Here is a 13,670-nt window from a genome sequence, read left to right as displayed (position 1 = left end):
CTCTTCTTTGCTGCTTTTGTTCTAGATGTATCTATAGATTGGCCTCAGTAATATGTGCTCTTCTTCCAATGCCCTGCTCCTTTGTTTGGTTGTTCTTCCCTTTACAAATATGCTTTAAAAGTTTTGTAAAATCTCGCATGATCCATCTATTACAGCTACCTGACAATCTACTTTGTCTTTTAAACCATATAATTATCTACTGCTGTATAACTCCCCAAACTGCTGCTGTATATCTTCAACCATTCTAGGCTTTCTAAAGGTTGCGATATGACAATTTTTTAATCCTCTAGTGCCATACTTCCATGTTACATTGGAGTTGCGAACACCAATGGATAGTTAAATGAGTTGACCCTGGGTAATTTAACCTAACCAACCTGACGAGATCAAAAACAGGGAGGCAGAATAATATCTGAATGGTGACAGATTAGGAAAAGGGGAGGTGCAACGAGACCTGGGTGTCATGGTACATCAGTCATTGAAAGTTGGCATGCAGGTACAGCAGGACGTGAAGAAGGCAAATGGCATGTTGGCCTTCATAGCGAGAGAATTTGAGTATCAGAGCAGGGAGGTCTTACTGCAGTTGTACAGGGCTTTGGTGAGGCCACATCTTGAATATTGTGTACAGTTTTGGTCTCCTAATCTGAGGAAGGGCATTCTTGCTATTGAGGTAGTGCAGCGAAGGTTCACCAGACTGATTTCCGGGATGGTAGGACTGACATATGAAGAAAGACTGAATCGACTAGGCTTATATTCACTGGAATTTAGAAGGATGAGAGGGGATCTCATAGAAACATATAAAATTCTGACGGGATTGGACAGGTTAGATGCAGGAAGAATGTTCCCGATGTTGGGGAAGTCCAGAACCAGGGGTCACAGTCTAAGGATAAGGGGTAAGCCAGTTAGGAGATGAGGAGAAACATCTTCACTCAGAGAATTGTGAACCTGTGGAATTCGCTACCACAGAAAGTTGTTGAGGCCAGTTCATTAGATATATTCAAAAGGGAGTTAGATATGGCCCTTATGGCTAAAGGGATCAAAGGGTATGGAGAGAAAGCAGGAATGGGGTACTGAAGTTGCATGATCAGCCATGATCATATTGCATGGTGGTGCAGGCTCGAAGGGCTGAATGGCCTACTCCTGCACCTATTTTCTATGTTTCTATGTTTCTATGATTGGATCGGCTGACCATTTTACACTCTGCCCAAGCGTGTAAAACAGGCGACTGATCCAATCCTGGAAGTTTCCTGTTGGATCGATTCGGTTAAAATGACCCCCTGCATGTTTTACGGTGGGGTCCACACTAGAGGGGGTTGGCAGACGGAAGTAGCGGCTCGGCAGTGCAAAATTGGGGAAAGTGGCCCAGTGGAATATCGGGTTCAAAAGGTTTAAACTGATTCTATTGTAAGATATAATTTAATTGACGAATGTAAATATGGAAAATACAAATTTGCATTTCTATAAAGACAACTATGAAGCAGTCAAACTAAGATTTGCATTTATAGCTTTTATATATGTTTTGGGTATGTTAAAAGTATTATTCAAGTTTATTTTGGGGTATTAGGAAACATCTAAACAAGATCGGACAATGCCGCAATATAACTATTTAATTTTGCACCTAGCAGATGCATCAAGTGCTCCTAGGTATAGCAGGGATCAGATATGCAAAGATATCTGCATTGTCCTGTGCCATGACCCTTAACCCAATCTGAGATGAGTATCCCTGACAAACATAAATGGCATTGTGCCGTATTCGCTCATTTTATTGTTGCTTTAATGGTTTGTGATTCGAGAAGATGTTTGGATTATTGTGCATACTGTTAATAAAGCCTTTGCCTTTCTTCTTAGGTGATGGAGATTAAGGGACAAATGATTCATGTTCCTGAATCAAACTCTGTCCTTTTCCTGGGCTCGCCATGTGTTGACAAACTGGAGGAGTTAATGGGACGAGGTTTACATCTTTCGGACATACCCATCCATGATGCTACTCGCGATGTTATTTTAGTAGGTGAACAGGCTAAGGCCCAGGATGGCCTGAAGAAACGCATGGACAAATTGAAAGCAACCCTTGAAAAAGCACACCAAGCCTTGGAGGAAGAGAAGAAGAAGACAGTGGACTTACTTTATTCGATCTTCCCGGGTGATGTTGCCCAACAACTGTGGCAGGGAAAATCTGTGCAGGCGAGAAAATTTGATGATGTTACCATGCTTTTCTCTGACATTGTTGGTTTCACAGCTATTTGTGCGCAGTGCACCCCAATGCAAGTGATCAGCATGCTGAATGAACTGTATACCAGGTTCGACTACCAATGCGGAATCCTGGACGTATATAAGGTAATTACACAGAGCACTATTATTGAGATAGTGAGTACTATCTGAAGTTAGGGTGACACAATATAAGGCCATTTATAGAAAAAAAGGGGCTGGGGAATTAAATTAGTAGTTGACTGGGCTTATAGTCAGGTTGTCAAAAGTCTGAAATGAAAATGCGTGAAATATACAGTTGGTGCATCAGCATCTGAAAAGAGGAAAGATAGGTTAATATTTCAAGTACAGACCTTTGTCAGAACAAAAAATTCAAACCAAAACAGAAACCCATCTTTTCTCTTTCCTGACTCTGTTGGACCTGTTGTGTATTTTCCGCATTCACTGTTTTATTTCAGATAGCATTCGCAGTTTTTTTCCCCCCTCTTTATCTCTAAGGGTAGATTTTGTGAATTTGCACTCTAGTGCAGAATTTTACATGTTGGGAGCACATATTGGGAATTTGGTGCAAGAGATCAGCAAATCCTACATTATTTGGCTTTCATTAAAATTAATGGACAGGAAATGTGCGGGGTCCGTTGACCTCCGTACCAATGTGCTGATATGTGCTCCCGGCACAAAAAGCACCATGGTTAGAGTGCAAGTTTGTAAAATCTACTTTCTCAAATTTATTGGAATCTGTTGTGTGGACAAAGCAATAAATTGTACCAAAATACTAAACTTGTGATGGAGCAGATTTTCCTCTTACTGTTCAAAACATCACTTTGATACAGCACATAGAGGGAAATTGGGCAAGTATGTTACACACTTGCAACCGAGCCTGCCTAATTTTCTGTCTGTTAATTTAAACCTGTTTAGGCTCCGTTATACAATGCAATCTTCCCTGCCTAAGTTTCCTGTAAACGCTGCATCTAAGTGATCCTTTACACCCAAATGCAATGAGAGGAAAACCCGTCCTGATTTCTAAACTGTCAGAATGCATTTTGATGATCTCACCCGATGTGACTTACTCAGACTAACCTTGAAATTGTTGTTCATTTTCATTTAGTGCAGGTCTTGGAAGATGTTATCAAAGGGTTATTTGATGCTTCAAGGTGAATCCTTCAAATCCTCACAAAATCCCTTTGTTAAAATTCAGTAAATATTACTGGTCAGATTACCAGCTACATTCCATGTATGAAATTATATTTTGCTTCATAATGTCATTTCTTTTTGACCAAAATGCTAGTTAAAGTCATGTAGCAGTTAAATCCTTCAAATTATCTGACAACATATTTGATGGGGCAATTCTTGGGATGAAGCTCAGAGTTGGTTACCTGACAGTGATGCCCTTCTTCCTAGAATTTGGGGTTATTAAAGTGTGTGTGATCTCAGTTGAGCACACCCCTATTTTGTGAGATTTGATGGCATATAGCGCAGACTCCTCCTCTCTTATATTTTGGATTTTTTCAAAAAGTGGTTCTATAATACCCCTGGGGCTCTGCTGCTGATAAACCCCTCCATTTACATAAGACTGAAGCACCAGCCAAAGCCTTGTGTAGGCACAACATTATAGCTGCAGTTATTCATTTCTTCTTTGTTCTAATTTGCAATTTTATTCCTGGCTGCCAGAATTTCTCCAGGGGCTGGAAAAGCACCATTCTTGCCGCTGATTAAATGTGCTGAGCACTGAGCTTACCTGCAGCCAGAAATGGCAACCTCTGTCACTGGCAGTAGGGATTATATTCTCTGACAGCAGTGCTGGTGGTTCTTAGTTCCTGTCGAGACAGCAGTGCTATCTCATTTACTGTACAGTGCTATCACTGCTGCCCTAAACCAGTTGGTACCAATGTCCTCACACAGAGGCCAAGGAGAACAGTGAGGGAGGATTTAAGCTTGTCATGTAGAAAAATAGGCAAATCTGAGAGGATGTGGAGACGTGCTGACAATGTGAAGGGGCAAAGCAGTCTAAAATAGTCAGCTCAAAGAAGGGGACAGGCTAGCAAGAGATGTAACTTAGGGCAAATAAGCGAAAGACAGTGTAGGAAAGAATGAGAAAAAAAATCAAAGGGAAAAGGGTACTGAGGGGTATAAAAAGGTTTTGGTTGCAGGTATGTAAAAGTGCTAGGTCTACTATTTAGAAAGGAAGGCCATGATTCTGTAGCTTTGGCAGAAACTTGGCTTCAGCCGGAGTGAGACTGGAAATGAAATATTCATGGTTATGAACATTTTCAGGAGAGATAGAGAATGAAAAGTGGAAGGACTGGGCAAAATTAAATAAGGACATGATTGCAGCTATAGAAAGGAAAGTTTTTGCTGATAGTAGCACTTAGACAGAGTCTGCCAGAGATAAGAAACAGTGAGAGATCATACCATATTGGGAGTGCATTATACACCACCAAATAGAGTGCATAAAAAAAATCAAGAATGAGATTTGTAGGCAACATGAGAGGTTTGCAGTGTTAACATGATTATAGGGATGTTAAGCTTAGAAATTGGTTTGCTGGCACCAACTGGATGTAGGGATCGATCCCTATGTTGGAACTGGTAGGCCCGAGGCCCACCCGATATTGGGCCTCGGGCCTTATTTACATCAGACTGGCGAGCTGCAGATCGGTGTCCCCAGGTAGCTTGCCAGTGAAGACAGTTGGAATTTCGGGCTGCTACTTGCAGCAATGGCCAAGGGGTAGGTCTTACAAGAAGGGGTGTAATCAGGAAGGAGAGGAGTAACTGTGTGTGGGAGAGCGTCTGAGAGGGAGAGTGACCAGGAGAGGCTGTGATCGGGATGGGGAATCGAAGCAACAATCGGGAGGAAGGTCGAGGTAGTGGTAGGTTGGGAGAGGGAGATGAGGTAGTAATTAAGGGGGCAGGACGGGGGTGGGGGGTGGTGTGGCGGAGTGGTTCCCAGCAGTGGCCTGTGGATTTAACGTGGAACCGAGAGGAGCAATCCTTCACCTCCCGGCTCGGGCCTCAGGCCTTATTTACATCAAACTGGCGAATACGTGGCTTGAGCAGTGGTACAGCAGGGAGGGATTCAAATTCCTGGGGCATTGGAACCGGTTCTCGGGGAGGTGGGACCAGTACAGACCGGATGGTCTGCACCTGGGCAGGACTGGAACCAATGTCCTAGGGGGAGTGTTTGCTAGTGCTGTTGGGGAGGAGTTAAACTAATATGGCAGGGGGATGGGAACCAATGCAGGGAGACAGAGGGAAACAAAATGGAAACAAAAGCAAAAGACAGAAAGGAGATGAGTAAAAGTGGAGGGCAGAGAGACCCAAGGCAAAAAACAAAAAGGGCCACTGTACAGCAAAAATCTAAAGGGTCAAAGTTTAATAAAAAGGCAAGCATGAAAGCTCGGTGCCTCAATGCAAGGAGTATTCGGAACCCAGGAGAGGGCTTTGAGCTAGTTAGAGTGGGTGAGAGCTCAGATGAACAGGACCCCAAGAAAGAATGCAAAAGGCAGGAGGCAACAGAGCAGAGTAGCACTGAGGTAAGTGTAAACCACAAGGTGATAGGAAGGGACAATATGTATGAATATAAAGGGGCTGCAGGAGGGGTCAAAACTAAAAATCATGGTTTAAAAACTAGTATTAAAACACTCTACCTAAACGCACGCAGCATTCGAAATAAAGTAAATGACTTGACGGCACAAATCATTACAAATGGGTATGATTTGGTGGCCATTACAGAAACATGGTTGCAGGGTGGCCAAGACTGGGAATTAAACATACAGGGGTATCTGACAATTCGGAAAGATAGACAAGAAGGGAAAGGAGGTGGGTAGCTCTGTTAATAAAGGAAGATATCAGGGCAGTTGTGAGAGATGATATTGGCTCTAATGAACAAAATGTTGAATCATTGTGGGTGGAGATTAGAGATAGTAAGGGGGAAAAGTCACTGGTGGGCGTAGTTTATAGGCCCCCAAATAATAACTTCACGGTGTGGCGGGCAATAATCAAGGGAATAATGGAGGCATGTGATAAAGGAACGGCAGTAATCATGGGGGATTTTAACCTACATATCGATTGGTCAAATCAAATCGCACGGGGTAGCCTTGAGGAGGAATTCATAGAATGCATGCGGGATTGTTTCTCAGAACAGTATGTTACAGAACCTACAAGGGAGCAAGCGATCTTAGATCTGGTCCTGTGTAATGAGACAGCAATAATAAACGATCTCCTAGTAAAAGATCCTCTCGGAATGAGTGATCACAGTATGGTTGAATTTGTAATACAGATTGAGGGTGAGGAAGTAGTGTGTCAAACTAGCGTACTATGCTTAAACAAAGGGACTACAGTGGGATGAGGGCAGAGTTGGCTAAAGTAGACTGGAAACACAGACTAAACGGTGGCACAATTGAGGAACAGTGGAGGACTTTTAAGGAGCTCTTTTATCGTGCTCAACAAAAATATTTTCCAGTGAAAAAGAAGGGCGGTAAGAGAAGGGATAACCAGCTGTGGATAACCAAGAAAATGAAGGAGAGTATCAAATTATAAACCAATGCGTATAAGGTGGCCAAGATTAGTGGGAAACTAGAAGATTGGGAAAATTTTAAACGACAGCAAAGAATGACTAAGAAAGCAATAAAGAAAGGAAAGGTAGATTACGAAAGTAAACTTGTGCAAAATATAAAAACAGATAGTAAAAGCTTTTACAGATATATAAAACGGAAAAGAGTGACTAAAGTAAATGTTGGTCCCTTAGAAGATGAGAAGGGGGATTTAATAATGGGAAATGTGGAAATGGCTGAGACCTTAAACAATTATTTTTCTTTGGTCTTCACAGTGGAAGACACAAAAACCATGCCAAAAATTGCTGGTCACGGGAATGTGGGAAGGGAGGACCTTGAGACAATCACTATCACTTGGGGGGTAGTGCTGGATAGGCTAATGAGACTCAAGGTAGACAAGTCCCCTGGTCCTGATGAAATGCATCCCAGGGTATTAAAAGAGATGGCAGAAGTTATAGCAGATACATTCGTTATAATCTACCAAAATTCTCTGGACTCTGGGGAGATACCAGTGGATTGGAAAGCAGCTAATGTAATGCCTCTGTTTAAAAAAGGGGGCAGACAAAAGGCAGGTCGGTTAGTTTAACATCTGAAGCTATCATTAAGGAAGAAATAGCGGGACATCTGGATAGGAATAGTGCAATCAAGCAGACGCAACATGGATTCATGAAGGGGAAATCATGTTTAACTAATTTACTGGAATTCTTTGAGGCTATAACGAGCATGGTGGATTGAGGCGTACCGATGGATGTGGTGTACTTAGATTTCCAAAAGGCATTCGATAAGGTGCCACACAAAAGGTTACTGCAGAAGATAAAGGTACGCGGAGTCAGAGGAAATGTATTCGCATGGATCGAGAATTGGCTGGCTAACAGAAAGCAGAGAGTCGTGATAAATGGGTCCTTTTCGGGTTGGAAATCGGTGGTTAGTGGTGTGCCACAGGGATCGGTGATGGGACCACAACTGTTTACAATATACATAGATGACCTGGAAGAGGGGACAGAGTGTAGTGTAACAAAATTTGCAGATGGCACAAAGATTAGTGGGAAAGCGGACACATAGAGGCTGCAAAGAGATTTAGATAGGTTAAGCAAATGGGCTAAGGTTTGGCAGATGGAATACAATTTCGGAAAATGTGAGGTCATCCACCATAGAAAGAAAAACAGTAAAAGGGAATATTATTTGAATAGGGAGAAATTACAACATGCTGCGGTGCAGAGGGACCTGGGGGTCCTTGTGCATGAATCCCAAAAAGTTAGTTTGCAGATGCAGCAGGTAATTAGGAAGGCGAATGGAATATTGGCCTTCATTGCGAGAGGGATGGAGTACAAAAGCAGGGAGGTCCTGCTGCAACTGTACAGGGTATTGGTGAGGCCGCACCTGGAGTACTGTGTGCAGTTTTGGTCACCTTACTTAAGGAAGGATATACTAGCTTTGGAGGGGGTACAGAGACGATTCACTAGGCTGATTCCGGAGATGAGGGGGTTACCTTATGATGATAGATTGAGTAGACTGGGTCTTTACTCGTTGGAGTTCAGAAGGATAAGGGGTGATCTTATAGAAACATTTAAAATAATGAAAGGGATAGACAAGATAGAGGTAGAGAGGTTGTTTCCACTGGTCGGGGAGACTAGAACTAGGGGGCACAGCCTCAAAATACGGGGGAACCAATTTAAAACCGAGTTGAGAAGGAATTTGTGAATCTGTGGAATTCTCTGCCCAAGGAAGCAGTTGAGGCTAGCTCATTGAATGTATTCAAATCACAGATAGATAGATTTTTAACCAATAAGGATATTAAGGGTTACGGGGAGCGGGCGGGTAAGTGGAGCTGAGTCCACGGCCAGATCAGCCATGATCTTTTTGAATGGTGGAGCAGGCTCGAGGGGCTAGATGGCCTACTCCTGTTCCTAATTCTTATGTTCTGATGTTTATTTTCTCTACATTCAGTTCATTATTTATTTTACAAAACTTAGCATTTTGGTAGCAGCCTGTCTCATTGCCTTTTCCTATTTAAATTTCTGCAGGTGGAAACGATAGGTGATGCATACTGTGTTGCTGGTGGGTTACACAGAAAGAGCAGCAGTCACGCTAAACTCATAGCCCTGATGGCGCTGAAAATGATGGAACTGTCTGAGGAGGTGCTGACACCCAATGGAAAACCCATTAAGGTGAGTAATGGTACCCGAGACATAAATAATTCCCAGCCTCTTTGAGATGAGCTGTTTTTTCTTTTAACTAATCAGCTTCTAACAGTTTCATTTAGTTGTTGGTATAAATAACAGGGCTGTATCAGTATTGGCTCTTCAATTATAGCAAGGCAGGGTTGTGCGGATTGCTTTAAGCCTAGATTAAAATGTCTCACTTATTTTGTTACATTTGGTGACATTCTAGTTTAGTATTAGAGATGGCATCACTTGCTACAGAAGGACTAGATACACTGGAGTTGAATGCTGGAAATGGTACTGAATTAAAAAACATTAAAGAGAAAAAGTTAGGATTAGAAATATGCTACAAGGAACCTAATAAGTAAAGGGAAACTGATGCAGTTTTATGAGAGCAGATAAGACAGATGAGTGCCAAGTCTTCAGTAGTAATACTAGGGGATTTCAAGTTCCTGATATTCCTGATATTGACTGGAATGCACTAAAAGCTGTTAAAATAGGAAGAGATACTCGAAGGAAATATGTTGAAGGGAAGTGGAATAGTTTCAAAGGGATAATGTTTAAGACAAAAAAGGAATTCATCCCTAAAATAGGTCAGGAACAGAATAAAAGCGTAAGGCCAGTTTGGCTAAGTAATAAAATTGTGAAAGGCATTAGGGGAAAGAGAAAGCATACAACCTTCTTAAATATTCAGGAAATGAATTGGATATGGAGTGTCTATAGGCTGAGGAATGCCACAAAACTGATAAGTACTGCAAAGAAGAATCATTCCAAAAGCATAGTTGGAAACATTAGGAAGCGGTGTCAGAAGACAGAAAAGATGCTAAAGTCGGGGCGAAATTGATCCGCGTCCTGTTTGGGGCGCACAATTCAAATTAAATAAAAATGTATTGCCTGGCAAGAGCAGAACCTAAATAACCCGGAATTGTGGTCTTGGTGCATGAAAAAACATCCGGGCGGTATCAGAGGTGCTCTGTGCCTCAGCGGGGTGGTAGCGGGGCAAAGAGCGGCAGAATGCGTCACAATGTGCCTCCTCTTCTCTTAAAGGGGAGAGCCGCTGCGAACTCTGCAGCTGCATCCTAGCGCCCACTGGGCCACCAGGGTGGCTTTCAGCCAGGCCAGTAGCCATCATTGTCGGGCCGACTGCAAAATCAACCGATAAAAAAAAAAGGTGCCGGCCACGGCGCGAGGCCCTCCCCTTTAAGGGCAGAAGGGGTGCCCCAGTCACCACAGCTTTGCAACCCGCAACGCTGTCTTGTCATCGTCCTGCCCCAACCTCGCTCCCGCGGGGGTAATTTCCCCCACGGAGTGTAAAGGGGTTGGCGTGAGGCGATAAGGGGTCGGCGTGCATGGCGATGATGTCTTCGCCGCATGTGCCGCCGCCCGGGGTGAAAACTACGGGGCATGGCACATAGCCGTTTTCGCTGCCACCATCCTGGGGACAATTCCGGGTGGGTCGTTTCCACACCTGCCCCCGGGCGAAAAGTCCTTTCGGAAAGGGGCAATTTCAGACCCTTTAACTAATATTTTTCAACACCGTTCACAAAAATATGGAGCTGAAATGACAGAATTGGGAGTACAGCTTAAAGAGCTAAATGTAGACTGAAAGAAAAAAATCATAGGAGAGAACATATTGGGAGGTTGTTGAAGTTCAAGATAGATAAGGCTGCAGCCTCTGACAACGTTCACCTCAGGATACTGAATGAATTGGCTCAAACGATTACAAATCCTCTTATGGATATTTTTCAGAGTTCACTGAACTTAAGCCAAACAAGAAATTAGGGATGCGTACAATAAAGGTACAGCAGTTATCATGGGTGACTTTAATCTACATATAGATTGGGCTAACCAAACTGGTAGCAATACGGTGGAGGAGGATTTCCTGGAGTGTATTAGGGATGGTTTTCTACACCAATATGTTGTGGAACCAACTAGAGGGCTGGCCATCCTAGACTGGGTGATATGTAATGAGAAAGGACTAATTAGCAATGTTGTTGTGTGAGGCCCCTTGGGGAAGAGTGACCATAATATGGTAGAATTCTTTATTAAGATGGAGAGTGACACAGTTAATTCAGAGACTAGGGTCCTGAACTTAAGGAAAGGTAACTTCGATAGTATGAGACGTGAATTGGCTAGAATAGACTGGCGAATGAAAATTAAAGGGTTGACGGTGGATAGGCAATGGCAGACATTTAAAGATCACATGGATGAACTTCAACAATTATACATCCTTGTCTGGATTAAAAATAAAAATGGGAAGATTGCTCAACCGTGGCTAATAAGGAAAATTAGGGATAGTATTAAATCCAAGGAAGAGGCATATAAATTGACCAGAAAAAGCAGCAAACCTGACGACTGGGATAAACTTAGAATTCAACAGAGGAAGACAAAGGGTTTAATGAGGAGGGGGAAAATAGAGTATGAGAGGAAGCTTGCTGGGAACATAAAAACTGATTGCAAAAGCTTCTATAGATATGTGAAGAGAAAAAGATTAGTGAAGACAAACATAGGTCCCTTGCAGTCAGAATCAGGTGAATTGATAATGGGGAATAAGGAAATGGCAGACCAATTGAAAACTACTTTTGTTCTGTCTTCATGAAAGAAGACACAAATAACTTTCCGAAAATACTAAGGGACCGAGGGTCGAGTGAGAAGGAGGAACTGAAGGAAATCCTTATTAGTCAGGAAATTGTGATGTGATTGAAGGCCGCTAAATCCCCAGGGCCTGATAGTCTGCATCCCAGAGTACTAAAGGAAGTAGCCCTAGAAATAGTGGATGCATTGGTGATCATTTTCAAACAGTCTATCGATTCTGGATCAGTTCCTATGGACTGGAGGGTAGCTAATGTAACACCACTTTTAAAAAAAAGAGGGAGAGAGAAAACGGGGAATTATAGACTGGTTAGCCTGACATTGTTAGTGGGGAAAATGTTGGAATCAATTATTAAAGATGAAATAGCAGCGCATTTGGAAAGCAGTGACAGGATTGGTCCAAGTTAGCATGGATTTATGAAAGGGAAATCATGCTTGACAAATCTTATAGAATTTTTTGAGGATATAACTAGTAGAGTAGACAAGGGAGAACCAGTGGATGTCATGTATTTGGACTTCCAAAAGGCTTTTCACAAGGTCCCACACAAGAGATTAGTGTGCAAAATTAAAGTACGTGGTATTGCGGGTAATGTATTGACATGGATAGAGAACTGGTTGGCAGACAGGAAGCAAAGAGTAGGGATAAACGGGTCCTTTTCAGAATGGCAGGCAGTGACTAGTGGGGTGCCGCAGGGTTCAGTACTGGGACCCCAGCTATTTACAATATACATCAATCATTTAGATGAAGGAATTGAGTGTAATATCTCCAAGTTTGGATGACGCTAAGCTGGGTGGCGGTGTGAGCTGTGAGGAGGATGCTAAGCGGCTGCAGAGTGACTTGGACAGGTTATGTGAGTGGGAAAATGCATGGCAGATGCAGTATAATGTGGATAAATGTGAGGTTATCCACTTTGGAGGCAAAAACATGAGGGCATAATATTATCTGATTGGCGGCAGATTAGGAAAAGGGGAGGTGCAACGAGACCTGGGTGTCATGGTACATCAGTCATTGAAAGCTGTCATGCAGGTACAGCAGGCGGTGAAGAAGGCAAATGGCATGTTGGCCTTCATAGCTAGGGGATTTGAGTACAGGAGCAGGGAGGTCTTACTGCAATTGTATAGGGCCTTGGTGAGGCCTCACCTGGAATATTGTGTTCAGTTTTGGTCTCCTAATCTGAGGAAGGACATTCTTGCTATTGAGGGAGTGTAGCGAAGGTTCACCAGACTGATTCCAGGGATGGCAGGACTGACATATGAGGAGAGACTGGATCGACTGGGCCTGTATTCACTGGAGTTTAGAAGAATGAGGGAGGATCTCATAGAAACATAAAATTCTGACGGGATTGGACAGTTTAGAGGCAGGAAGAATGTTTGTGATACTGGAGAAGTTCAGAACCAGGGGTCACAGTCTAAGGACAAGGGGTAACCCGTTGTTAACCTGTGGAATTCTCTTCTGCAGAAAGTTGTTGAGGCCAGTTCGTTGGATATATTCAAGAGGAAGTTAGATATGGCCCTTGTGGCTAAAGGGATCAAAGGGTATGGAGAGAAAGCAGGAAAGGGGTACTGAAGTTGCATGATCAGCCATGATCATATTGCATGGTGGTGCACGCTCGAAGGGCCGAATGGCCTACTCCTGCACCTATTTTCTATATTTCTAAATCCCAGAGGATTGGAAAATGGCAAATGTGACTCCCATCTTCAAAAAAGGGGCAAGCGCAGAACTATCAAACTCTAGATGTAAACCTTACTTCCACCATTGGCAAAGTGTCTGAAAATATCATGAAGGATAATATAAGGGAGCATCTTGTGGAGCTTGAACCCACGACCTTCTGTTTTAGAGGCAAGCATGCTACCACTGAGCCAAGGCTGAAAATTTTGCTATAGCTATATGTACAATCATAGTTGCCTATTATCAGTTTTGCTTGCACTGTAATAAATAACTGATTAACTATTTCAGGGTATCCTTTATTTCGTTAGCTTTGGAAATGCAAAACTGGAGAGTTTACAGGCTTCTGTAGTCTATGTAATGTAATGACTTTCAACCGGCACAGACACGATGGGTCGAATGGCCTCCTTCTGTGCCGTAAATTTCCATGATTCGATGGGCCCGAATTTGATGAAGGCCCCGCCTGCCCAAGTGCCGCCCAAAGGCCTGCCGACGGCC

The 13,670-nt window shown here is 43.0% G+C and overlaps 1 protein-coding gene across 1 annotated transcript in view; it reads left to right on the top strand.

The window, feature by feature from the left end:
• Positions 1–13,670, top strand: part of gucy1a2 (guanylate cyclase 1, soluble, alpha 2) — a 308,256-nt gene that overhangs the window by 241,505 nt on the left and 53,081 nt on the right. The window contains exons 5-6 of the mRNA XM_070891517.1: positions 1,846–2,331; positions 8,777–8,920. Coding sequence (XP_070747618.1) covers positions 1,846–2,331; positions 8,777–8,920 — 630 coding nt within the window. The remainder of the gene's footprint in view (positions 1–1,845; positions 2,332–8,776; positions 8,921–13,670) is intronic.

The sequence above is a fragment of the Pristiophorus japonicus genome, chromosome 10, assembly GCF_044704955.1.
Source record: "Pristiophorus japonicus isolate sPriJap1 chromosome 10, sPriJap1.hap1, whole genome shotgun sequence".
Classification (NCBI taxonomy): Eukaryota; Metazoa; Chordata; class Chondrichthyes; family Pristiophoridae; genus Pristiophorus; species Pristiophorus japonicus.
This window is presented reverse-complemented; position numbering and strand designations above follow the sequence as displayed.